At 36.7% G+C, this 26737-nt stretch overlaps 1 protein-coding gene across 2 annotated transcripts; it reads left to right on the top strand.

The window, feature by feature from the left end:
- The first annotated feature begins 481 nt into the window (after window positions 1-481).
- Window positions 482-26515, top strand: LOC128217578 (potential E3 ubiquitin-protein ligase ariadne-2-like). 2 transcript variants are annotated; one of them, XM_052924805.1, is made up of 16 exons: window positions 482-585; window positions 2961-3208; window positions 5983-6050; window positions 6967-7030; window positions 7421-7571; window positions 9251-9372; window positions 10786-10895; window positions 12135-12252; window positions 18250-18300; window positions 18937-19029; window positions 19178-19195; window positions 19359-19439; window positions 19940-20083; window positions 20572-20640; window positions 21290-21373; window positions 21715-26515. In XM_052924805.1, the coding sequence occupies exons 2-16, from the start codon at window positions 2975-2977 to the stop codon at window positions 21784-21786; spliced, it is 1479 nt and encodes a 492-aa protein (XP_052780765.1). In that variant the 5' UTR covers window positions 482-585; window positions 2961-2974; the 3' UTR covers window positions 21787-26515. The 2 variants fall into 2 exon arrangements, with proteins under 2 accessions (XP_052780765.1, XP_052780766.1); XM_052924806.1 differs by lacking the exon at window positions 19178-19195.
- The last annotated feature ends 222 nt before the right edge of the window (window positions 26516-26737 follow it).

Consider the following 26737-nt stretch of genomic DNA (forward strand, 5'->3'; position numbering starts at 1 on the left):
AGCAGGAAGTTGTTGGAGGATGCCCGTCTCTCATGCAGGTTTACTGTACAATTAAGTCTCTCCTCCATCCACACACTCTAAATCCAGTTCCACCCAGGAAAATGACCAGGCTTCATATGAGCTATGTTGTTTTGTCTTTATTAGAGCGAAAACGACTATTAAAAAAACTATGGTCACTTCTACCGTATACATAAATTATTATGAGTTTACGTTGTAGGTCACTGCATGGTGGACTGACCACAGAGTCACAAACGTAGTTAAGTAATTACTCGATAACTACCTCAACCTATTTTACCATATAAATTAGTTTTTACGTTTTTTAGAATTATTTTCTTTCATAATTCATGTTTAAAAATGCTTTGAATTATAATCTCTCATAAATTGTGTTTAACAGCTTTGATAAGGGTTTGGTAAAAATCGAAGGAGGAATCTACTACAGCGCAGGGAAAAGGGAAATCACTGTGTTAGATACAACTGTTGCCTGTGACTCGTTATTTTTAGTGTTTCGGGTAACCCGGAAGTTACAGTTTTAGGTTTGACGTCATTTCCTGCAGATTACCCCTTTGTTTCCATCTGAAAAATAAGGTAAAACCTCTATTAAAGACAATTATTGCCTTTGAACATACTATATAAACAGTTCAGCATGTTTGACATATAAGAAAAAGTCAATATCTGACATTTCTTTCCCGTTCTTTTCACAAAATGTCAAGTACTGTATTGCGTAGATATTTATAATTCTCAAAATGTAAACAAAGAATTGATAATCTTTGTGAGTTTGTGTACACGTTTTGAAAGATTCTTTTGTTGACATAGTTTGTCTGAACCTTTTATTTTTAAGTGATTGTAACCTCAGTTGGCATAAACAGTTTCAAAACATGGAGCGTAATTTAATTTATCCAGTTGAGACAAAACATTAAAGTGAAGTCAATCCATTCAGAAGTTAAAAGCTAAAATAATATCCAAATTGATGGTAGGTTTTCATTCCCAAAATCCATGTAAAAAATGTTGATACCGTACACTGAACATGTAAGACCCACTTTCCATTTCCCTCTGCATATTTTTGCTGTCTCGGCTAACACAATGAATTCATTGACTGTCCGCTTTCCACAGAGTTTGGAGGGTGATATTTGACTGATGAATTAAGAATGTGGCATTTGTTAACAGTGATTATTCAGCAAAACTCTGCAGAAGCTTAATACAAATCTACGCTAAAAATTTGTATAAATTAATTTCGTATGAATATCAATTTCAATCGATTATGATAGCTGCAGTAAATTGCTTTATTGTTTTTCCACTGCCCTTATAATTTATTTTACAGATCCACTTCCACAGAATTATATGAACTGTACACTACCTTTTTTTTATTCAGTTTTAGATGCAAATATGTTGGTGGGGTGGACTTGTGTTGCCAGGGGGTTGGGATTGTTGGTGTAAGGGGTGAGGTCCTGTAAACATTAGTCTATATAAACAGCTGCTTCAGAGTCTTTGACGATGAATATCCAAATGCTAAAAAAGTTCTTTAAACGCGCATAATTGTGGCTACTGTCAACATATGCTGCTTGTGGTGCTAGTGACAGGATTTTACTAACATCTATTCGGTTTCTACATAATCCAAGTGTATTAATCCCTGCCACAGAGTGGGGGGGGATTATATGAATGCACTTTGACCGTCTGTCTGTCCATCCGCCCGTCTGTCTGTCCGTAACATTTCATGTCCGGGCTATCACTTACTAATGCATTGATAGATTACCATATTACTTGGTACAAATGTTGCCCTCATTGAGATGATGTGCAGTAATCTTGACCGGGTCCATACCTCAAAGGTCAAGGTCACACGAGACATTAAAAGGTCAGAGTCTCAGAGAACACATGCTCGGTCCGCGCTATAACTTACTTATGCATTGATGGATTATTATATTACTTGGTACAAATGTTGTCCTCATTGAGACGATGTGCAGTGACCTTTACCCGGGTCAATACCTTAAAGGTCAAGGTGTTATTTCATCGAGGTTATAAATCAAGGACTCATTTTCCTTCTTTTTTTAGCCAAAATAACCTTGACATTGATCTAACCTACACTACACACAATATGAATAACTTTAACAACTGTCCTTTTATAATATGTTCATATTACCAAGAATATTTAGGTTACCCATCAAACAACTTGTATTTCCTATATTCCCACTCTTGACCAGTGGTTGAGTACAAGTTTGGTCAGATTCAGAGTACCAGTCAGGTTGCAAGAAAAACAAAATATAATAAAAAACAACCGCGGGGGATATAGCCGTCCTTTAGACTGCCTTGTTTGAAAAACAACAACATCCAAATTTCAATATCTTACTATATCAAAAAAAGTATTGACAGTCTGAAATTAGATTTCCATCAACATAATTATTTTCAAGAATTACTATTGCAAAACAAGGCAGATCACTGCATAAGAAAACATCCGTACTGATGAGAAATTATTTGGAAGTCGGTAAATGGTGTCGAGGTAAACAATGACTTGTCCTTTTTTTAACCAGCAAGTCCAATGATTTCATCACCAATCAGCTATCTAAAGTGTTTTTTTTAGCCCAGGTCATTTTTTCGTTGCCTCAGTAGATCAGACTGCTGCTCATTTTGCACACAGCCATTTGCATGAAGTAAGCTTTCCTCAAGAAATGAAGTTATAATTGCCCATGCATTTCAGAAAGTGACTTTTTCTCTGTTGACAATGTTTGATTGTATCATGACTGAAAAATGGCTTTTTATTTTGATATAATAGTAAGTATTCTGGTAAGATTCTATCATGCAGATGAAGTGTGTGTATGTGTGTGTGTTGGTAAGACTGTGAACCAGCTGCTGCCTCGTAAGCTCAGATGATAGAGCACCATGTTAGTGATCTGGCAATTGTGGGTACAAGTCCATCACAGGTATACTTAATTGGTGTTTGGTATTAATATATCATTGATTTATTGCAGGTTGAACTGGCATTATGTCTGAAGAAATGAAAAGCCAGGAGTCAGATAATGACTCTGACTATGACCAGTCTGATCACATGGATGATGACGATGATTATTGCGGGTACTACGATGATCCAGATGACCTGGACAATGATAAACCAAAAAAAACAGATGACCCAGAGTACTTTGAGTATGAGCTCCTACAGCTTGAAGATGTAGAAAGATTCCTGAATGAAGAAGTTGAAGTATTATGTAGCTCACAAAAGGTAAACTTTCATGATGTTACAGCTGTTTTAATAGACTTCACACATTTTTTGCTACAACCAGAAATGGAAGAATTTCAAAAGAAAACTGCTGGAGAAAGAAAGAAGATGTAAAAGTGTGTTTTTGTCTGGTGAAATCAATTGCCTGGTACCTAAAATATATCCAGTTTCTTGATTCTGTCTTGATTAGCACTGGTTGAGTGCCTAAATCTGGCCTTAATTATGACTGGAAACTAAATCTCAACCATCCTTAGAGTTCTTCCTTTTAAAGTTAGTTTGTATTTAATTATTATTTTGCTTAAGTTTAAAAATAATTATAAAAGTAGTTGTTTATGGTATTTAAGTTGTACTGAAATGAAAAGGACTTAATTCATCTGGCTCAGGGTTCCCCCAGGGTTCTAAAAAGTTGTTGCCACTTTTTCGCGGGAGGTTAAGGGGCCGTGAAAGGCCCCCTTACAGGTCCAGGGCAGCGCCCTTGTGGGGGCCAAGGGGGCGAAGCCCCCTGAAGCTCATGGGGTTTAAGCATTTAAAGAGCCTTAAATTGCATTTAATAAGCACATTGTCGTGCAAAAATATAGCATTTTGTTGTAAATGAAGCACAATATGACGTAATGGTGACGTCATTCCTATAACTAAACCGTTCCTGCATTTTTTATGAAAAACACTTTCGATTCGTCCTTCATACATAAATACACCCAAAGCTAGCTCAATCTGATAGTCTGTGTCAGGTTTTCCAGTTTCACTGCCTGTCTCCCAAGTGCCTGTGCGTCTCACTCTGTATTTTCTAAGGCGTTTTGGCCCAAAATGCCATTCTTTGAGATTTTTCAACTGAACCTTGACTCAAATGGCATTCTAAGCATCAAATGGGGCAGTTCTACACATCTTCGCACACATTTCAAGTTCTCGCAGTCAAATTTTCACCAAATTTGGACATTTTCAGTGCTCGTAAGATTGCAGACGACTCATTTTATAAAAAAAAATAGGCAAAAGTTGTGAAAACCAGGAAATAGCATATTTTGATCAACCGGACAAGATAAATGCATTTAATTGTGAAAATTTGCCAGAAATAGTGAAATGCAATACATTTCTTACCAAAATTAACACTTTTTAAACAAAGTAGTTTGGTCCCTTTTAGGTTACACCCCACCATTGTTATTCCCTATATACATGTAATTCAATGTAAAATTATAATTTTTAGACAACATTTAAAGGCATTTTGATGGAATGCAGGCTATGATAACCACATATATTCTTAAAGTACAAACTTTAAATTACATTTTAAGCCAATAAAAAAGGGGGGTCAAGTTATTCCTAAGAAAAATCACTCCACTTGAAAAACAAACTCTAAAAATTGCACCGTCTGCCTTGACAGTTCTTCCAAAATGACCTTTCAACTATAGGGCAGCTGTTTATGCTTTAATCTCTACTCTAAATGATAAATCAAACAAGAATAGATACTTAAGGTATAAAAGTTTCAGGAATAATGATAGTTTTGATTTACAGTGTATTGAGCATGTGAAAACATGTCTATCAATCATAACTTAAGAACATTTTTTTTATTTAGAATTTTCCACACAACGGAAGTACATATGACGTAATGGTGACGTCATTCCTTTATCTGTGAAAGCAATAAAATTCTGCAATAATTAGCGAAGTGTTGACTGGGCCGTGACTGCTTGCCCTAATTATCGGATTAATTTTTGTTGTCGCACCAGCAGATGCGCTTGATTTATGACAGAGACAGAATCGATTTTCATGCAGGCCACATGGGCACCACTTACGTCATTTAAAGAAAATATTTTAGAAAAAAATCGTTGTCGCCAAAAATTCACCAAATTTGAAAAGTTGTCGTCACTTTTGTGATTTTGTCGCAAATGGCGACAATGGCGATCGCCAGCAGGAACCATGTGGCTGCTACAATGTTTGAAATTTTTTTATTAAAAAATATTAAGACTTTCATCGTAATCATTGGTGTTGTAGGATTCGTGTGTTGTGGCGTTCTTATATTGTAGGGTTCTTGTGTTGTGGGATTCTTATGTTGTGGTGTTCTTATGTTGTGGCGTTCTTATGTTGTGGTGTTCTTATATTGTAGAGTTCATGTGCTGTGGGGTTCTTGTGTTGTGGGGTTCTTGTGTCGTGGGATTCTTGTGTTGTGGGGTTCTTGTGTTGTGGTATTCTTGTGTTGTAGGGTTCTTGTGTTGTGGGGTTCTTGTGTTGTGGGATTCTTGTGTTGTGGGATTCTTGTGCTGTGGGGTTCTTGTGTTGTGGGATTCTTGTGCTGTGGGGTTCTTGTGTCGTGGGATTCTTGTGTCGTGGGGTTCTTGTGTTGTGGGGTTCTTGTGTTGTGGGATTCTTGTGTTGTGGGGTTCTTGTGTTGTGGGATTCTTGTGTTGTGGGGTTCTTGTGTTGTGGGGTTCTTGTGTTGTGGGGTTCTTATGTTGTGGGGTTCTTGTGTCGTGAGATTCATGTGCTGTAGGGTTTTTGTGCTGTGGGATTCTTGTGTTGTGGGGTTCTTATGTTGTGGGGTTCTTGTGTCGTGAGATTCATGTGCTGTGGGATTCTTGTGTTGTAGGGTTCTTGTGTTGTGGGGTTCTTGTGTGGTGAGATTCATGTGCTGTAGGGTTCTTGTGCTGTGGGATTCATTTGCTGTGGGGTTCTTGTGATATGGGGTTCCTGTGTTAAGATTGCTTTTTCATTTTATAAACATTCTAAAGTTAAATCAATTTCAAAAATTGTACAACGTTTTTAATTTTTGTAATTGTGTTTACATTTTTCAGATAAAGCCATCGCTAGCCAAAATGCTGTTACATGCTCACAACTGGAAGAAAGAATTTGTTATTGAATGGTAAGTTTAGACTATATTCAATCTGTAAATTCATCAAATTATTATTCTTGGTTTGAGAAATGAATGGTAAAGCAGATCAGACATCACAAAAGTTCAGAAAAAGTTTCGGTTATTTGGACTGACATTCTCCAATATTTTGACGGTCCAAAAAAAATAAAATTGACCAGGAATAAAAAGGAATTAAGATATTGACTAATTATTTTTGCCAGGTCTTGCTTAAAATTAAATATTAACGAAGCCATTTTTAAACGCTTAATTGTAATGAAAATTTTGATTGGTCCATTCGTTGGCAATATGTTGTTTGTTTTTAACCATGCTGATACCAATTTCGGAATTGAATAACATGTTCCAAAGAAAAAGATGTTTGTTTGGAACATTTGATTCTTGACAAAAGTATATCATTATAGCGTTTCAAAATATCACGAGATATATACACAGTAATATATTTGGTAATGTATTGCAAAGGGAGGCAAATGCTGCATTGTGTTTGACTTAGATTCCAACATCTATACTATTGGATCCGTAAACAAAGAGTTATTTGACATTATCATTGATAATTTTCTATTAAACAAAATAATTGTTCTTACTTAACGGCATTTGATAACATATTAAGATTAAATCTTTATTATTTTTTCATCTGGACAGAAAAACTGTTGGTTAAAATTTATTAAGACAAAGTCAAAATTTATTAGCTAGGACAGTTAGACTGACGGTCTTTGCGATATCTGGTAGATGTGCAGTTTAAAAATGTCCACAAAAACAGTAATGCATTAAAATCATTTGGAAATAATCCTTCTTTAAATGTTTTGTTTACATAAATATATATAGACATTTAAGGTTTGTATTTTATGCAATAAGCCTGTGACATTCATTTTGATATATGTAATGAGCTATACTTGTGTTCATTTACTTTCAGCCATTCCAAAAATCCTTCCAAACTGTTAGTGGATTCCAAAATCATACCAAAAGTCAAACATCAGGTAAGGTTACATGTTAAAATAGGAAGACCAAGGCTTGAAGATGATGTATTGTTATCTTCATTTAAATTTTAGGTGTCATTAGAAGGATACAAGGTTGTTATGCTACCTAAGTGTATTTGGTCTTTAGATATATGTTGCGCTGCGGTTGATACATGCACATGTATATAAATGGAAAATTTCTGCTAGAAGTATTGGGTCCATCTTGTCAAGATTATACAACAAAATGTAAGATGAACGCTTATTTCATCATCACATTCAGTATAGAAACTGTTTTATTTTTTGGTTTGGTCAATGTTGGCCAAGATTGGACAATATACATGTATATCCAGTTATTACTACTGCTACCAGTATTGACCAAACAGTTCTACAGTGTGACTTTTGTCATTTCAGCAGGCCATTGTAGGCCCCACAGCTGTGTGTACCGTATGTCTTAACCAGGTGGCCAGGGAAGATATGTATGATCTCTCCTGTGGGCACATGTTCTGTGGGGAATGCTGGGATTACTTCTGCCAAGTCCAGATTCAACAGGGAACCACTCTTGGTATGTCACAAGGCCTTATTAATTATTAAAATCTATGTGAATAATGTTTACCAAAGTAGTTACAACACGTATACACAATATAATTTAACATTGACCCTTGCAAGTGCCCGATTAAGGCTAATTCAGTGGGCACCAAAAGAGGCCTTTCTGACAAAGCACACTGCCCTGGCTGGGCACTGCAATAGACAATTTGACATCGAGCACCCTGCCCTGTCTAATGCACTGCAATTGACAATATGACATTGAGCACCCTGCCCTGGCTGGGCACTGCAATAGACGATATGACATTGAGCACCCTGCCCTGTCTAGTGCACTGCAATGGACAATTTGACATTGAGCACCCTGCCCTGTCTAGTGCACTGCAATGGACAATATGACATTGAGCACCCTGCCCTGTCTAGTGCACTGCAATGAACAATATGACATTGAGCACCCTCCCTCTCTAGTGCACTGCAATAGACGATATGACATTGAGCACCTTGCCCTCTCTAGTGCACTGCAATAGACAATTTGACATTGAGCACCCTGTCCTCTCTAGTGCACTGCAGTAGACAATTTGACATTGAGCACCCTGCCCTCTCTAGTGCATTGCAATAGACAATATGACATTGAGCACCCTGCCCTCTCTAGTGCACTGCAATAGACAACTTGACATTGAGCACCCTGCCCTGTCTAGTGCACTGCAATGGACAATATGACATTGAGCACCCTGCCCTGTCTAGTGCACTGCAATAGACAATATGACATTGAGCAACCTGCCTTCTCTAGTGCACTGCAATAGACAATTTGACATTGAGCACCCTGCCCTCTCTAGTGCACTGCAATAGACAATATGACATTGAGCACCCTGCCCTGGCTGGGCACTGCGATAGACAATATGACATTGAGCACCCTGCCCTGTCTAGTGCACTGCAATGGACAATATGACATTGAGCACCCTGCCCTGTCTAGTGCACTGCAATGGTCAATATGACATTGATCACCCTGCCCTGTCTAGTGCACTGCAATGGACAATATGACATTGAGCACCCTGCCCTGTCTAGTGCACTGCAATAGACAATATGACGTTGAGCACCCTGCCCTCTCTAGTGCACTGCAATAGACAATATGACATTGAGCACCCTGCCCTGTCTAGTGCACTGCAATAGACAATATGACATTGAGCACCCTGCCCTGTCTAGTGCACTGCAATGGACAATATGACATTGAGCACCCTGCCCTGTCTAGTGCACTGCGATAGACAATTTGACATTGAGCACCCTGCCCTCTCTAGTGCACTGCAGGAGACAATTTGACATTGAGCACCCAGTTCCTGCCCTGTCTAGTGCACTGCAATGGACAATATGACATTGAGCACCCTGCCCTCTCTAGTGCACTGCAATGGACAATTTGACATTGAGCACCCTGCCCTCTTTAGTGCACTGCAATAGACAATTTGACATTGAGCACCCTGCCCTCTCTAGTGCACTGCAATAGACAATTTGACATTGAGCACCCTGCCCTCTCTAGTGCACTGCAATAGACAATTTGACATTGAGCACCCTGCCCTGTCTAGTGCACTGCAATAGACAATTTGACATCGGTAAAGAAGTGTTCTGTGTTGAAGTTTTAATGTCAACCACTGTTGTAAGACATGGTTTTCAAAGCTTAAATATAATGTTCCACCTGTTCTGATTTAGGTATCCAGTGTATGGCAAATGATTGTGATGTGCTTGTCCCAGAAGATTTCCTCTACAGCGTGCTTGGCAAGCCTGACCTGCGTGAAAAATATTCACGCTTCTCCTTCCTAGAATATGTCAAGGTCAGTTGACAACTCTATTATATATATATAGTTGACTTACAACTCTATTATATATATATAGTTGACTTACAACTCTATTATATATATATAGTTGACTTACAACTCTATTATATATATATAGTTGACTTACAACTCTATTATATATATATAGTTGACTTACAACTCTAATATATATATATAGTTGACTTACAACTCTAATATATATATATATAGTTGACTTACAACTCTAATATATATATATAGTTGACTTACAACTCATATATATATATATAGTTGACTTACAACTCTATTATAGATGACTAAGTTTTTTAACAATTTCAAGCTTTTCAAGAATTTATAAACCATTTAGGAGCAAAAACTCGTCATTGCCTTGTTTCTAGAAAACTATGCGTTTCAAGATACGGTACTTACCTGTATCTGCATCTGCATGCGGTGAAGTTAGACTAAAAAAGAAAAGCAATTTGTTAAAATTATTGTTTGTTTAAATTTGTTTTCAATTAAAAAGTGATACTTAATGGAACAAGGTTTAACTAATTTCTGCTAATTTCAATTACTTCTAAATTAGAAATTAGAAATAGTTTTATATCTCAACAAATGTCTACAATATTTGAAACACAATGATTATTTTAAGATAAATGGACTCATAGTAGGGCCACAACTAAGAAATACATTGCTTGGCACAGGGCTTCCATTAAGAATTTGAATCTGGAAGTATGAACTTCCTGTCCATCAAATTTGGAAGTTTTTCACTGAAATGTGGAAGTTTAGGTCTCCCGAATAATATATCTTTTTCCACTATTTTTCAATTAGTATAAAAAATCAAATAATTTGCAACTTTAACTTGCCAAATTCACATACTTATACTATAATGATTCATCTTTCTTAAAGACTGATTGAAATTGTGACCTTAAAATTAATATTGACACCAGGTTTTGTTATTTTGAACTTCCAAGCTTTCAACTTTGGAAGTTTACTTAAAAATTATGGAAGTTTTTGTACTTCCAACGAATCAATTTTGGGAGTTTTAACCCATTTCTAGGGAGTAATACACTTCCAAACTTCCTTTAATGGAAGCCCTGTTGGCATTCCCAGATCAACTCAATTTTTTTTTTTACTGAGGACCCGAAATAAATATAGCCTCCGAAGCAAGGTCATAATTTTTATTTCATTACAGAATTAAGTGATTAGGAAGTTAATTGTTTTACTGAATTTTACTGTGTTTAGGATGATAGGATAGATAGGATAGATAGAATGCAGGCAAAAAAAGCAGGTAATGCAGGTTAAAAAAATAAAAGTTCATGCTATAAACATTATAATTCAGAACCTACCCACACTTTAAAGTGTGGGAAAAAGATGAAATACAAAACTAATTTTCAATTGTTTGCCTTATAATGTCTTAATTGTTATTTTCAGAGCCATCCTGCCCTGAGGTTTTGTCCCGGTCCAAACTGTCCTATTGTTGTAAAATCAAAGGAAATCAAGTCGAAAAAAGTCATGTGTACTACTTGTAACACAATGTTTTGGTAAGGAAATATTTGTGGTTGATAAGGGTCCAGCGGTATATGTGTCCACCTCTCAAACAATAGATTGTAGGTTGTAGGTTTAAATCCCCACCAAAGGAATATTGTCATGGCCTCTGAAAATGGACACAAGTTTTGGTTTCTACCAAATTTGATTTTTTATAAGCTATTAGCCTTCATCACAATCAAGCTAAAATAAATAAATATAAACCAATCTAGAGATTTCTATTATATTATCATCTTTTGAACTAACTTGATAAGTCAATGTTGTTATTAATTGATAACTTGTTCCACAAATATTGCAAAATTAAGAAGTTTAAACTCTATTTTGGTCTTGTACTTCTGCTGACCTGTTTTAAATGTACATGTTGTGTGTTAAAATAAAAAAATAAAGACCTGTGAATTATGTTAACGGATATTCCAGGCAGTTAAACATATAATTCACGGGGGGAAGGCAATTATTTTCTTAGTATATGGGTGGTTGTCTTTTTTCTCTAATTCGGACCCCACAAGGGTACATTTGCTTCTGTAGGGGGATTGTATAATTTAAAAGTGGCTTCCCCCCTGGGGGTTATAAGTTTATTTGAAATAGCTCTAAATAGAGGAACTTTTCCACAGTGAACTAGTGTATACAAAATATTTGTTTGAATGAGGTCAACATGACCCATAATCAAACAATTGTGTTCATTGATCATCCCATGGGTCTGAGATAGCACAATTCAAGACATTTAAAGTACTAGTATTCAAGTCAGAATATTCAAGTCAGAATATTGTTGTAAAATGATATCAAACTGATGTTCCGTCCCCAAACTCCTACTTTTCCTACTATCTTTTCATTAAAGTCCCTGTTGTATTTTCTACTATTGTATTGGACACTGCTGGAGCCTCCTCATACATTCAATGCAAATAATACATGTACTCCATGGTCAGACATATGATGAACTGTCTGATTTAAACATTATATACATGAATTCGTAATTGTCGGATGTTTTTCCACAACAATACCTATGTATGTTCAGTCATGTAATCCTTTGATGCTGTTCAAACAACAGAAGCATCATCAATATTTATAACTTACTTTTATAAAAATAGGTTGTAGTAAATTCCATTTGATTCTTATTTGTGTAGGTAGTTTTATAATCTGTATTGCCGAGTCATTAATATCTTATGCAGATATCTAACAATTCCAACGATTTCTGTTATAACATTTTCAGCATGGTCTGTTCTATTTTGTTATTTCAGCTTTAAATGTGGTATAGAATACCATGCTCCGACAGATTGTGATGTGATCAAAAAATGGCTGACAAAATGTGCAGATGACTCGGAAACTGCAAACTATATTAGCGCAAACACAAAAGATGTAAGTGACATTTGTGTTTTCACCTTCTATAAAAGTGGCTACTTCCAAATTGTCTAAAATGTCAACATTTCCCATTTTGCTTCATTTTTTTTAATACAAAATTGAGCTTTTTTTCCTGGGATGATAAAATAGGATTAAATTATGCAAGGATGTCAAAAAAGCTACAATCACAAGATAAATTAAGAGCATAAAAAATCAGGAATGAAATTTAGATAAACCTTATTTCTTCTTTGAATGTTCTTGGTTTTATTTGACCTTTTACCAATTGCATAGATCAAATCACTCCAATTTTTCAACATTAAAGTCTTCTTCTCTTTTGCTTTATGGGAGTGGCTGTTAGTGTAGACTGGCTGTTACAGAGGGCAAAAGTTCTTGTGCTGAATCTAGCACACTTATCATGAGGTTTACCAGGTCCCAATATCGCTTAAGTCTCCAAACTCATCAAATTGAGAGCATTGCACAAATTATACAAAAAAAAGTATACCGGGGTATGCTAAGCTTGATGCTGTTATTAGGGAATAAAAATTATTTCTGATAAGGTTAATGATTTTGCCCCTCACCTAGGCTTTCTGGGTTTGATTCTGATCCCTTTTCAGTGGTTGTTGCTAAAAGTTAAAAGCTGTTGAGTTTTTTTGTGAAAAAATCTTATTTAATGGCTTTAATAATGATTTATTTGTTTAAAATTTTGCAGCCTCTTCAGTCTTGGTCAGCAGTAGTTTGATCCTATGTTGCTTAGTAAAAATGGCATGACTTTTTGGAGACAGACCTTTGCTAAATACTTTTTTTTACCATGGCTCTTATGTGGTACAGATTAGGCGATATTTCCCTGGCATACTCCCCTTTTCTACATCTACATTAGGCGATATTTCCCTGGCATACTCCCCTTTTCTACATCTACATTAGGCGATATGTCCCTGGCATACTCCCCTTTTTGAGTCGCCTGAAAAGACGACATACAGGGGTTACTTTTGTCGTCGGTGGCGTCGGCGTCCGCGTCCCATTTTCGCTTGTCCGGGGTATATCTCCTAAACTATTAGTGGTATCAACTTGAAATTTCTTATGTAGATAGATCTAATTGAGGGCAAGTGCAGTGCACAAGAACTGTTACTCATGCTTCCAAATTTTTAGAGTTATTGCCCTTTGTTATTTTTCATGCTTAAAGTTTTGTCCGGGGCATATCTTGTAGAATATAAGAGTTATCAACTTGAAACTTCATATGTAGATAGATCTCATGGAGGGCAAGTGCAGTGCACAATGACAGTTCTCTTTCTTTCTTAGTTTTAAAGTTATTGCCCTTTGTTAATTTTCATGCTTAAAGTTTTGTCCGGGGCATATCTTGAAGAATATAAGAGGTATCAACTTGAAACTTCATAGCTAGATAGATCTCATTGAGGGCAAGTGCAGTGCACAAGAACCGTTACTCTTGCTGCCATATTTTTAGAGTTATTGCCCTTTGTTAATTTTCTTGCTTAGGTTGTGTCCGTGGCATATCTCGTAAACTATAGGAGGTATCAACCTGAAACTTATTCCGTAGGTATATCTGATTGAGGGAAAGTGCAGCGCACAAAAACCGTAACTCTTGCATCTATATGTTTAGAGTTATTGCCCTTTGTTAATTTTCATGCTTAAAGTTTTGTCCGGGGCATATCTTGAAGAATATAAGAGGTATCAACTTGAAACTTCATAGCTAGATAGATCTTATTAGGGCAAGTGCAGTGCACAAGAACCGTAACTCTTGCTGCCATATTTTTAGAGTTATTGCCCTTTGTTAATTTTCATGCTTAGGTTTTGTCCGTGGCATACTGTGAAATCATTAATGTTCGTGGGGCATTAATGTTCGTGGTTTTCGTGGGTTGGGTGATCCACGAATTCAAGATCCCACGAAATATAAATCCTTCATTCACTTTTTCAATTGCCTTGTTACGTACATACACTAGTATATTATTTACAGAGGTCGCAGTATACAGTGTTAAAACCTGTCTCACTGTATAACTTACGATCATTATTCTGTTAATATATTATAACTGCCTTTAACAAATACTGAACCAAATCAATTAAATGTGTTTTATGCAGCAAATGACAGTTATAAGCACGTGTTTAAACGTGTGCTGTTAATGAAAATATCCAAGTTTACAAGATGTGCGTGATGAGTGGCTGTACTTGATTTTTTTATTTAATGAAATAATTAATCGATTACTAGTACATTGAAGGTTACTAAGCACCGAACGTGACAATAAACGCACCTTTTCGATGTTTTCACAGTTTGCAAAATTCTTAATTGGCATTCAATGGCTTCCCCTATCTGTATTTATGATCAGGGTACATCTTCTTTTATTACCTTTATTCCCAATTAAATCGATAACTGACATGGGTATATGCACTAATTGGCATGTCGTACCACATTAGCGAGTGTCATAAACCGAGTGACGTAGAAGACGGAAATCACGGGCCAGCGCGTGGATATTATGCAGACGATCTAGGACGATCGCAAGAAATTGTTTTTTTTTCGGCAAACCACGAAATTTCATGCCCACGAACATTAATGATTTCACAGTATCTCGTAAACTATAGGAGGTATCAACCTGAAATTTATTCCGTAGGTATATCTGATTGACTTCAGAATTTATTGTGCTCATTTTTGCTTATATAACCAATTGCTTGCTCCTGGCTTAACGTTGTTACCTTCAGTTCAAATGCCACCTACACTTGGAAGTTAAATGGCAACATCATTGTCTATAAATGAATAAAATGCCAATCTAACAGCTATAATGTCGACAGTAAATAATTCGTCAGGCGACACATCCGACTCGCGGAGTTCTAGTCTACATCTACATTAGGCCATATGTCCCTGGCATTCTCCCCTTTCCTACATTTACCATAGGCCATATGTCCCTGGCATACTACCCTTTCCCACTGGTACATTAGGCCATATGGCCCTGGCATACTACCCTTTCCCCTGCTACATTTGGTCATATACCCCTGGCATACACCCCTTTCCCCCTGCTACATTAGGCCATATGTCCTTGACATACTACCCTTTTCCCCTGCTACATTAGGCCATATGGCCCTGGCATACTGCCCTTAACCCCTGCTACATTAGGCCATATGTCCCTGGCATACTCCCTTTTCCCCTGCTACATTAGGCCATATGGCCCTGGCATACTACCCTTAACCCCGGCTACATTAGGCCGTATGTCCCTGGCATACTGCCCTTAACCCCTGCTACATTAGGCCATATGGCCCTGGCATACTACCCTTAACCCCTGCTACATTAGGCCATATGGCCCTGGCATACTCCCTTTTCCCCTGCTACATTAGGCCATATGGCCCTGGCATACTCCCTTTTCCCCTGCTACATTAGGGCATATGGCCCTGGCATACTCCCTTTTCCCCTGCTACATTAGGCCATATGTCCTTGACATACTACCCTTTTCCCCTGCTACATTAGGCCATATGTCCCTGGCATACTGCCCTTAACCCCTGCTACATTAGGTTATATTTCCCTGGCATACTCCCCTTTCCCACTGCTACATTAGGTCATATGTCTTTGACATACTACCCTTTCCCCCTGCTACATTAGGCCATATGCCCCTAGCATACTCCCCTTACCCATTGCTACATTAGGCCATTTTCCCCTGGCATACTCGCTTCACCCCTGCAACATTAGGCCATATGTCCCTGGCATACTTCCTTTTCCCCCAGAAACATTAGGCCATATGTCCCTGGCATACTCCATTTTCCCCCAGAAACATTAGGCCATATGTCCCTGTCATACTTCCTTTTCCCCCAGAAACATTAGGCCATATGTCCCTGTCATACTTCCTTTTCCCCCAGAAACATTAGGCCATATGTCCCTGTCATACTTCCTTTTCCCCCAGAAACATTAGGCCATATGTCCCTGGCATACTTCCTTTTCCCCCAGAAACATTAGGCCATATGTCCCTGGCATACTTCCTTTTCCCCCAGAAACATTAGGCCATATGTCCCTGTCATACTCCATTTCCCCCCAGAAACATTAGGCCATATGTCCCTGTCATACTCCATTTCCCCCCAGAAACATTAGGCCATATGTCCCTGTCATACTCCATTTTCCCCCAGAAACACTAGGCCATATGTCCCTGGCATACTGCCCTTAACCCCTGCTACATTAGGCCATATGGCCCTGGCATACTACCGTTAACCCCTGCTACATTAGGCCATATGTCCCTGGCATACTACCCTTAACCCCTGCTACATTAGGCCATATGTCCCTGGCATACTGCCCTTAACCCCTGCTACATTAGGCCATATGGCCCTGGCATACTACCCTTTTCCCCTGCTACATTAGGCCATATGTCTCTGACATACTGCCCTTAACCCCGGCTACATTAGGCCATATGGCCCTGGCAAACTACCCTTAACCCCTGCTACATTAGGCCATATGTCCCTGGCATACTGCCCTTAACCCCTGCTACATTAGGCCATATGGCCCTGGCATACTACCCTTAACCCCTGCTACATTAGGCCATATGTCCCTGGCATACTCCCTTTTCCCCTGCTACATTAGGCCATATGTCCCTGGCATACTCCCTTTTCCCCTGCTACATTAGGCCATATGTCCCTGGCATACTCCCTTTTCCCCTGCTACATTAGGCCATATGGCCCTGACATACTCCCTTTTCCCCTGCTACATTAGGCCATATGGCCCTGGCATACTCCCTTTTTCCCTGCTACATTAGGCCATATGTCTCTGGCATACTCCCTTTTCCCCTGCTATATTAGGCCATATGTCCCTGGCATACTCCCTTTTCCCCTGCTACATTAGGCCATATGTCCCTGGCATACTCCCTTTTCCCCTGCTACATTAGGCCATATGGCCCTGGCATACTCCCTTTTCCCCTGCTACATTAGGCCATATGGCCCTGGCATACTCCCTTTTTCCCTGCTACATTAGGCCATATGGCCCTGGCATACTCCCTTTTCCCCTGCTACATTAGGCCATATGTCCTTGACATACTACCCTTTTCCCCTGCTACATTAGGCCATATGTCCCTGGCATACTGCCCTTAACCCCTGCTACATTAGGTTATATTTCCGTGGCATACTCCCCTTTCCCACTGCTACATTAGGTCATATGTCCTTGACATACTACCCTTTCCCCCTGCTACATTAGGCCATATGCCCCTAGCATACTCCCCTTACCCACTGCTACATTAGGCCATTTTCCCCTGGCATACTCGCTTCACCCCTGCAACATTAGGCCATATGTCCCTGGCATACTTCCTTTTCCCCCAGAAACATTAGGCCATATGTCCCTGGCATGCTTCCTTTTCCCCCAGAAACATTAGGCCATATGTCCCTGTCATACTTCCTTTTCCCCCAGAAACATTAGGCCATATGTCCCTGTCATACTTCCTTTTCCCCCAGAAACATTAGGCCATATGTCCCTGTCATACTTCCTTTTCCCCCAGAAACATTAGGCCATATGTCCCTGTCATACTTCCTTTTCCCCCAGAAACATTAGGCCATATGTCCCTGTCATACTTCCTTTTCCCCCAGAAACATTAGGCCATATGTCCCTGTCATACTTCCTTTTCCCCCAGAAACATTAGGCCATATGTCCCTGTCATACTTCCTTTTCCCCCAGAAACATTAGGCCATATGTCCCTGTCATACTTCCTTTTCCCCCAGAAACATTAGGCCATATGTCCCTGGCATACTTCCTTATCCCCATGCTACATTAGGCCCTGGCACACTCCCCTCTCCTACATCTACCATAGGCCAAATTTCCCTGGCATACTACCCTTTCCCACTGCTACATTAGGCCATATGCCCCTGGCACACTCCACTTCCCCCCTGCTTCATTAGACTATAATGTGTTAACACCCTGCCAGTTAGCGTTATAAATATATTGTTGTAGTAAATTTTTTCATAATCAGTGTAAAATGAATATGTTTGAACTCATTAGTACATATTGTATTAATGTGCAAGTAACATCTTGTATGTTTTTGTTTTCAGTGTCCAAAATGCCATGTTTGTATTGAAAAGAATGGAGGTTGTAATCACATGGTAAGAACCTTAATCTTTCTGTTTCATATTCTATTTCAACCTTCTCAGCAGGGTCTGTTTGATATCCATGAATCAAGAAATCCCCTTAAATTTAAAGGTTTTAAATCTATAAAAATGTCAGTTCAAAGAAGAACTATGATGCACTGAGGTAAAAAATGAACTTCTTCGAATTTGTTCTCCATTTTTTTGAGTTATATGCATTATCCACTTTTTCATAATTTAGTTATTTTAGACTGACACCTCATATTTTTTCAGCTATGTCCATTTGTAAAGTCCTTGATATTTCTCTCAAAAGTATAAACATGCTATATCTATTGTTTTATTAAATTTATTTATGTATTATAAACAGTAAGTCTGGAAAATAACCCTCAGTTTCTAGAATTTCTTCATAAATAAGATTACAAGACAAAAGAAATACAAAAGTAAAACTTACATATTTCTGACAAGTAATTCCTTTAAAGCTTTATTAAACCATTGAATAGTGTATGTCTTAGGACTGCTTGTTAGATGCTCCATTCAGACAAGAATTTGATGAAAAAAAACGAGTTACCATATTATGGTTATTATTTTGGCTATTGCTGTGTATAGTTTCACTTTCGAGGAAGTGATCCAATTACCAATTGGTGACATTTTCAGCAATGTTCCAAGTGTAAATACGACTTTTGCTGGATGTGTCTCGGAGACTGGAAGGCTCATGGAAGTGAATACTACGAGTGCAGTAGATATAAGGTAAAGGTGTAATTTGTCAGGGTATTTTGTGTACCTTACTTTGATCTTCATGCCACCGGCAAATACGGAAAAAAAATCAAATTTGTACAAGTGATCTTTAAATAAAAACTACATTCTTGTTGAATCCGTACTCCTATCTTTCTTCCAGATATTAAAATTCCACGATGTAAGTCATGTTTTACATATTTTAGTCTAAGTAGTAGTCCTCACCATTTGCAAGTAAATTACAAAAGTTTTCATTGTAAACTTACATTGCATTTCAATGAATAATGTAAAGTTTTAGTGCCCCATCCCCTGTTAAACAGTAAATTATGGTGATATTGTTTCAGGAGAACCCGAACATTGCCAATGAATCTGTCCATGCTCAAGCCAGGGAAGCCCTCAAAAAGTACCTCTTCTACTTTGAAAGGGTTTGTGTTTTTTCACTATCTTTTCTTAATAATTGTCGGTTAAGTTATAGAATACTCAAGCTGTTCGCTGTTAGCTCTCAATCCCATAAGAACAAATTCTATACAAGATAACCTTCATACCTTCTCATGGCTAGAATGTTGCTGCCTCATGAAGAGCCCTTTTTTATCTCGACTATTCAAAGAATAAAGAGGACTGTTCTACTGATTGTCTGCATCAGCGTCCTGTTTTCAGTTTTAGGGCAAGTTGGCATTTTCCCCCTGTTTGCATTATGTTTAATAAGAATGAATTTTACCCACGAGTATGAAAGAATAAATGTGAGTGTTTAAATGTTTCGGTGATTGTCTGGAAAAAATAGGGCGTGCCTTTCTATTGTTTCTCAAATCTGAATAGTGATATCTAAGCTGTTTGATCAATGTTTTCCTTTCCCCTGTTGGATGGTCACTCAAAGAGAAAGTAGGCTATTTACAACATATGAAGTATTTTATTTCCCTTTGTTCAGTGGGAAAATCACGCAAAGAGTTTGAAGCTTGAGGAACAGACGTTACACAAGATCACATCACGGATACAAGACAAGGTGATGAACAGCACGGGAACATGGATCGATTGGCAGTACCTCCTAGACGCTGCCAACCTACTTAAGAAGGTACAGACAAAAAACATATTGCATAATATAAATATACTGCCCTTCTGATAGAGTTATTAACTTATTACCGTTACCAATGGATTATAACTGGCAACTACTACTATGACTTCATTCATGCCACTAACAAAACACAAACTGATATGTGGCCAGCCTCTTGTTTGTTTATTACCATAAACAATAATTAGGGATAAGATTGACTGGCATACTCCTTGATGCTACTAACCTACCCAAGAATTTAGAAGGAAGGGTTATGAATCACGCAACAATGTATGGCTTGCCATTTTATCATTTGAGATTATTTCATGACGAACACTAGCATGACAGATTTGTTTGAAATTAAAAGTTTTAACAATATCTATCTTAAATCTACGACTACTCCTACATACATGTACGCTTCATGTCTGTTTGAGTGTCGCTACAAATTACAGTATACATTTCTGATGTCAATTTCAGTGTCACACCGCAATATAAATATTTGTTTATTCCAGTGTCGCTACACATTACAGTATACATACCCTTATGCCTATTACATGGAGAAATGTGCAAGGAAACAGTTGGTAAGTGTGCTTGATATGCATATAGGTCCTTGACACAAAATAGAGAGGCAAACATGCTGTCGATGTTTGATCGAGTATTCATTCTCTATATTTTCAGTTTTATTTTACCCAAGAAATAAGAATGAAAGGTAGATTATGTATCACAAAACAAAATATGGCTTGCCATTTCAGGTTAATCATAGAACCATTTCAGATTATTTCATGACAAACACAAGCATGACATTCAGTAATTTTTAAGGTCGTATGATAAAACAGCAAGCATTTTCATAACTTTATCATGGTTGTCATTTTGCATTCTCTCCACTGTTTTTAAGTAATAAGTGTAAAAGTATTGTCATATTCTTGTTCAAACATTGACAAGAGCATAATTATAGCAAGTCACATCTCCCCAGGTTTTATGCTTGTGTTATGCTTCTAAGTCAACTGCAGATGTATGGACAAGTTTGTTGTACTGCATGACTATAAAGTCTGAGGATTTTGAATGTGTGCCAGCTTCTAGAAAACCTATAAACTTACATAATTCTTTGTTTTTTGTCAATTGTGAATTATGCAAAATCTTAACCAAACCCACTGCAAGTTTACGAGACAGGACTAGTTGGTGAGATGTAGATGTGAACTAATCTATGATATGTGAACTAATCTGTTACAGTTTGAGTACCAGCAAGCCCAGTTGGAGGCGGAGGTGGAGAATCTCTCCTGGAAGGTGGAGAGGGCAGAAATCACACACAGAGGGGTAACACACACTTCTTGCCCTCTGTCCTTATGGTTATGCAGCCCAGTCTGTTTAAAAGCTTATTGGTAGATGTGACTGAATGTTTATTGCCTTAGAAGTTCTCACCATGATATCTACACTGCATAACTATTCTGTGCTAGTTTTGGAACTCTTGGCTAGGTTTATTGGAATAAATGCACTTGATAAAGTTTTCTATTTGGCTATCAACTTGTTAGATTTTTTTTACAAGCATAATTTCATTTTGTTGATTTATGTTGGTATGTCAGTTGTTTTAATGAACAATTTAGATTTTGCATTATATTCATCATGATCTAATACTGAGATGGTCTGTTAATCCACAGGATCTGGAGAACCAAATGGACATAGCAGAAAAGAGGCGATTGACCCTTCTGAAGGACTTTCTGGATATTTGATTACCCTTTGTTGACATTTGGTGACCACTGGAACATCTTTCGTGATCCTGGATGCCTTTAGATAACCCTTGGGATATCTGATGACCTTGTTGACCTCTGGATAACCTTTGGTGACCATGGATATCTGACGACCCAAGATGTCCTTGATCGCCCCTAAATATCTGATGACCCCTAGATCACTTTTGGAGACTGACCCATCATGTCACAAAAACCTTGACCTCTGTCACTTACAGCATTATTGTGCGTTTAGACTTGGGCTGGACCCCGATGAAATATGGCTGTGTTGATACACAGTGTTAATAAGAAAGTGGATTACTTTGCAGTCCTAACTGTAATTGATGTGGTTTGTGATAAAGAGATAAAGAAAAGCTGGGCTAACATCCATTTATACAATATATTTGGTGTTTTTGTCCATGAATATCCAATTGTCTAAAAAGTAAAGTTGTTTTGATTATTGGAGGTTAAAAATAATCCTCTTTTTTTATAGAAAATCAACTGATTTAGTCTGACTTTCCACTATAAGAAACTAGATTTGTCTGAATTTAAAAGCTGTTATACAACCTTATACACTTCTATTCATTCACCTGAAGTAATATGTACTTTTGTATCAATAGACAATAATTCTTTCAAACTTGCATTTCCATGCATATTTCATTTTAACAACTGTCAGATTGATGCAATCGAGATCCGGATACAAGATAATATAAACAAAATGTTCTGTGTGACCTTCTCGAAGAAAATCAGCATTGCTGTGGATGTATTATCTTAAGTTGATAACATGTAAATGGAAAACATATATGTATATAATAGAGCGGACGGATTGGCTCTGTACAGACACTGAAACATAGTATAACATATAGTCTCTGTTTAAAGCTGAACTCTAACAGATAAACAGTTTTGACAAATTTATTTCATTTTTTGTCATGAAATGAGCCAATTTTTGCATAATTTTCCAGAAACCAGTGAAATGAGACTGCTGACAAAAGATCAGAAGGGAGTTGTACATAAATATGCTCAGAAATTGATATTCATATATTAAAGCTTGAACAAAAATAAAATTTTAAGCAATTTTCAAAACAAATGAGATCTGTTCTATAGTGAGTTATCTTATTTTAAGACTAAAATGAAGTTTGATTCTGATACAAAAATAATGACAAAAATCATATCGAAACTGTTAATCTGTTGGAGTGCAGCTTCAAAGTTACATCCTTAAATTTAACAACTGAAGTGTGTTCCCAATTGCTGAAAAAAGTGAAAAGACCAAGTCTTAAACAATATAAGATCAACAATGACCCTGCTCAATTTTTTGAGCCCCAAGCCTGTCAGAATTGACATACACATAATGATTTGCAATGCTGATAAGCTCTTGCTGAATTTCAGCCGGTGTCTGGTATAAATGTGTAGGACTGACATCATTGAAATTATCTTTTATTTATAAGGTTTATATTTACATTGTTTGTTTTAGTTGTGCCTGTCTTTCAATGAGTGATACTAGTGATAAAATATATAGGAACAGTAGCTGCTTTTTCATTAATTGATTAATATTGCAGCCAGTTATCGAAATAAGTTTGGAATGATCAAGCCCAACTTCTTACAATTCAGTTTGGCATCAATTGAGTTTAACATGTCTTGCTTTGTAGCTATGAAAGTGTTATAAAAAATCGGTTAAATTTCAAATTTCACTATTCAAAATAGTTGTCATTCAAAAACCTTAATGTTTACCATAACTTGAAAACATTCTGATATTTACACGAGACTTTGTACACTTATTCACTTTGACAATATCCACTTGCATTGCAAGTTTCTTAATTCAGGCTTAATATTTGTGAAGTTAAATTCTGCTCGATCAACTGCGAAAAAGCATGATAAATGTTGGCGTTCGCTCCATGGATTATTTTGAAATTATTGTGGGGGTCAAGTTTTCCAAATCCAGTCAATCAACTTAGATCTGTGCATCACTGTTCTATGTCAAATGTTCACGATTTTCAGCTTTCTATGAAGTCTGTGATCAGAATCAGTTATAATGATGCAAATTTTTGCTACTAAGAAGGTTTATATGGATTGCTTGTAAAATAACTTCATTATTAGCATTTTGTATTTGTGTCATCCAAAAAAGTGCATTTGACGTATTCCTTTGTGTTTAGTATTGGTAATCACATGATTTACATGAAGTTTCTTACTGTGTTATTTGTCTATGAGTATTGAAATTGTTAATACAATACAATTGTAAATGTTGCTTGCATATAGAGGATATGCAAATTATAGTTGAGGAAAATCATTCAAAGAACATTTGTACAGTATTTCATCATAATGCTTCCCTGTGCTTGTGTTTGCCTGTTTGTTTTTCAGAAAAGAAATGTCGAGGTATTGTCATAGCCTTCGTCATTGTTGTGCAAAGTCTTTGACCTTGGCCAATACTGTGTCATTCATATGGAACTTGGTACACGTGTTGTCAGAGGAATATGCACATGAAAAGCAGGACCCATAACTCTGGCTTGGATAACTATAGAGTTATGTCCTTTGTACAACTGCGCGAGGAAAAAACAGAAGAGTGTTGGCTTTCACTCCACAGGACACTTGTTTATTGTCTGCTTGTGCAGTCATTGTTGTGTATGTTTAAGTATTGTCACTTAATGAACCTTTTGTAAATATGCCATTATTTATTTGATTTCTTGTTATGTTTGTGATACCGGTATCTGTATAGCCTAATTGTGTACACACTATAAATGATTTGGTACTCACCTTTCGAAAGTTCTTAAATCATGCTTGAATCAACTGTTAAGATAGCTTGTATGAATTCCTTTGGTCTGTAACATGAAATTTGTTAAGATTACAATTCCTTTTTGAATAAAAATATTTGAAAGTGCAATTGAACGAGGTAATTTTACATTAGCGCCAGCTGCTTGCTATGTCACTTATAGGAATCCCTTGGCATTTGTTTAAACCCTTATGCTGGAACACATCTGGCAAAATTCTCTGGTGTATATTTATATAACAGAACAATGATTGAAAAGTCTTTAATTTTACACTATTGTGATCCTTAAAAGTAAACAGATAATAATTGATTTTGTTTTTGAACTAATTTATATGTTATAATAGCAATTTTATTATTTTCTGCTCACATTGTTTAAAAAGCCATAATTGTGCAAAAACAACATTTTTTTACTGTGACAAGTAGAAATTGGGCTTAAATTTATTTTCAAAGTAGACAATTTTGAGTTTCATATTCTACATAAAAGAATGTAAATAACTTTAGAAATATATCCGTGAACTACTGAAAAAATATTCAAAATTTGCCCTTTGAAATTTCTCAAATAATAGGATTTATGGAGTTGACAAACTTGAAAATGACATTTTATTAAGTATTATTGACCTTAAGAAAACATTGGTTTTAAATCATTATTTTGATAATTATTTATTTTTAGCTCAACTGAACATAAAGTGATATATTGATAGGGTGATTGTCGGTTTGTCATTAAGATTTTCCTTCAAAACACTTCTCCTCCTTAACCACTGGGGTTTAAATTTCGCCAGAATGTGCCTTAGGTGGTCCTCTAAAAGATTCCTTAATAAAAGTGGTTCCATGCAGAACTCTGGTTGCCATGGCAACCAAAAGGAAAAACTTTGAATTTCAGTTTCTCAGGAACCAATGTAATTCCACTAATTTGCACCTTAGGTTACCCTGTAATATATTCCCTCACCCAAGTTGATATGTAAAAGAAAAAGGTTCCAAAGGGGTCGGGGCTACGTTTCACTTTATAAAGAAAACTTCTCCTCAGAATCCACTGGACCGATTTAAAATAATTTCACAGAATTGTTCCTTAGGTGACCATGTATCAAATTCTTTCACCCCTTTGTGATTCATAAAAAAAAACTTTCCATAATGTGCGGGGCTGCTTTTCATTATTTGTTTATATGGAAAACTTCTCTTATGAGCTTTTGGCCTGATTTCAAAATATTTTCACTGATATGTTCGCTTTGTGACCCTTTTCTCATAATTACTAAAAACAAAAATTATATATTTTTTATATTTTTTTGTATTTTATAATTTTTACTTTGTTTTACAATCAATGAAGATTTCAACTTCAAACTTCATGAACTTATTCACAGTAACAATGTGCTCTTCAGTGACAAGTTTTATAACTCCAACTTATATGTTGTATGTGTTATGGCCCTTTATTACATTTTAAACAAATAAGCTTTTATAAGTCTATTTAAAAAAATGGGACATACATGTATTATAGTTTCACCTGCAGCATACATGGGGAAGACATCCAGTATGTTGTCCAATCAATAACTTTAGAACCCTCTTGTTTTAATCAATCAGTCTGAACTCTACACAACTTTTTGACATTAAAACATGGAAAAGGGAATGACAAATATTTACTTGGTGTTTTTTATTCATAATTATTACTATTATGTGTAGTTCCTCTTAAAGTTCGATTCTGATGTCAAAGTGTACACTTAATCACTTTGCTTCATGTGATAGCCTTATAACAGCATAAAACACTAATACAATGATCAAGCAGGAAAATCATAGCTATAATTCTTTTTTTAGTTTTGTATGTTGTGCATGTCTTTAAATATTAATGTCTTTAAAAGCATGTCTTGTCTTTGCTAAATGTTAGCTTTATGTGTAGTGGTGTGATAATTTTCTTATGAGATAACATAAAAACAACACATTGTTTATTTATAATATTAATGTTTAATAAAATGAAAATCAACCGAAGAGGTCTTATTATTCTTGCTTATTTGCTATTTGTTCAGATATTTTTAGCACAAAATGGTTAATGTGAGCCATTTGTTCAAAATTTAATGATGTTCTTTGTCCATGGTCGACATTAGTTTGTGAACACTGGGGCATCCACAGTTTTACGCTAAATTAATAAAACTTAGTTGTATAGATCAATAAGTAATTTAGCCCTTAAACCCTTTAAACATTTACTGAGTG

Source organism: Mya arenaria, chromosome 14 (assembly GCF_026914265.1).
Source record: "Mya arenaria isolate MELC-2E11 chromosome 14, ASM2691426v1".
In the NCBI taxonomy this organism is placed as follows: Eukaryota; Metazoa; Mollusca; class Bivalvia; order Myida; family Myidae; genus Mya; species Mya arenaria.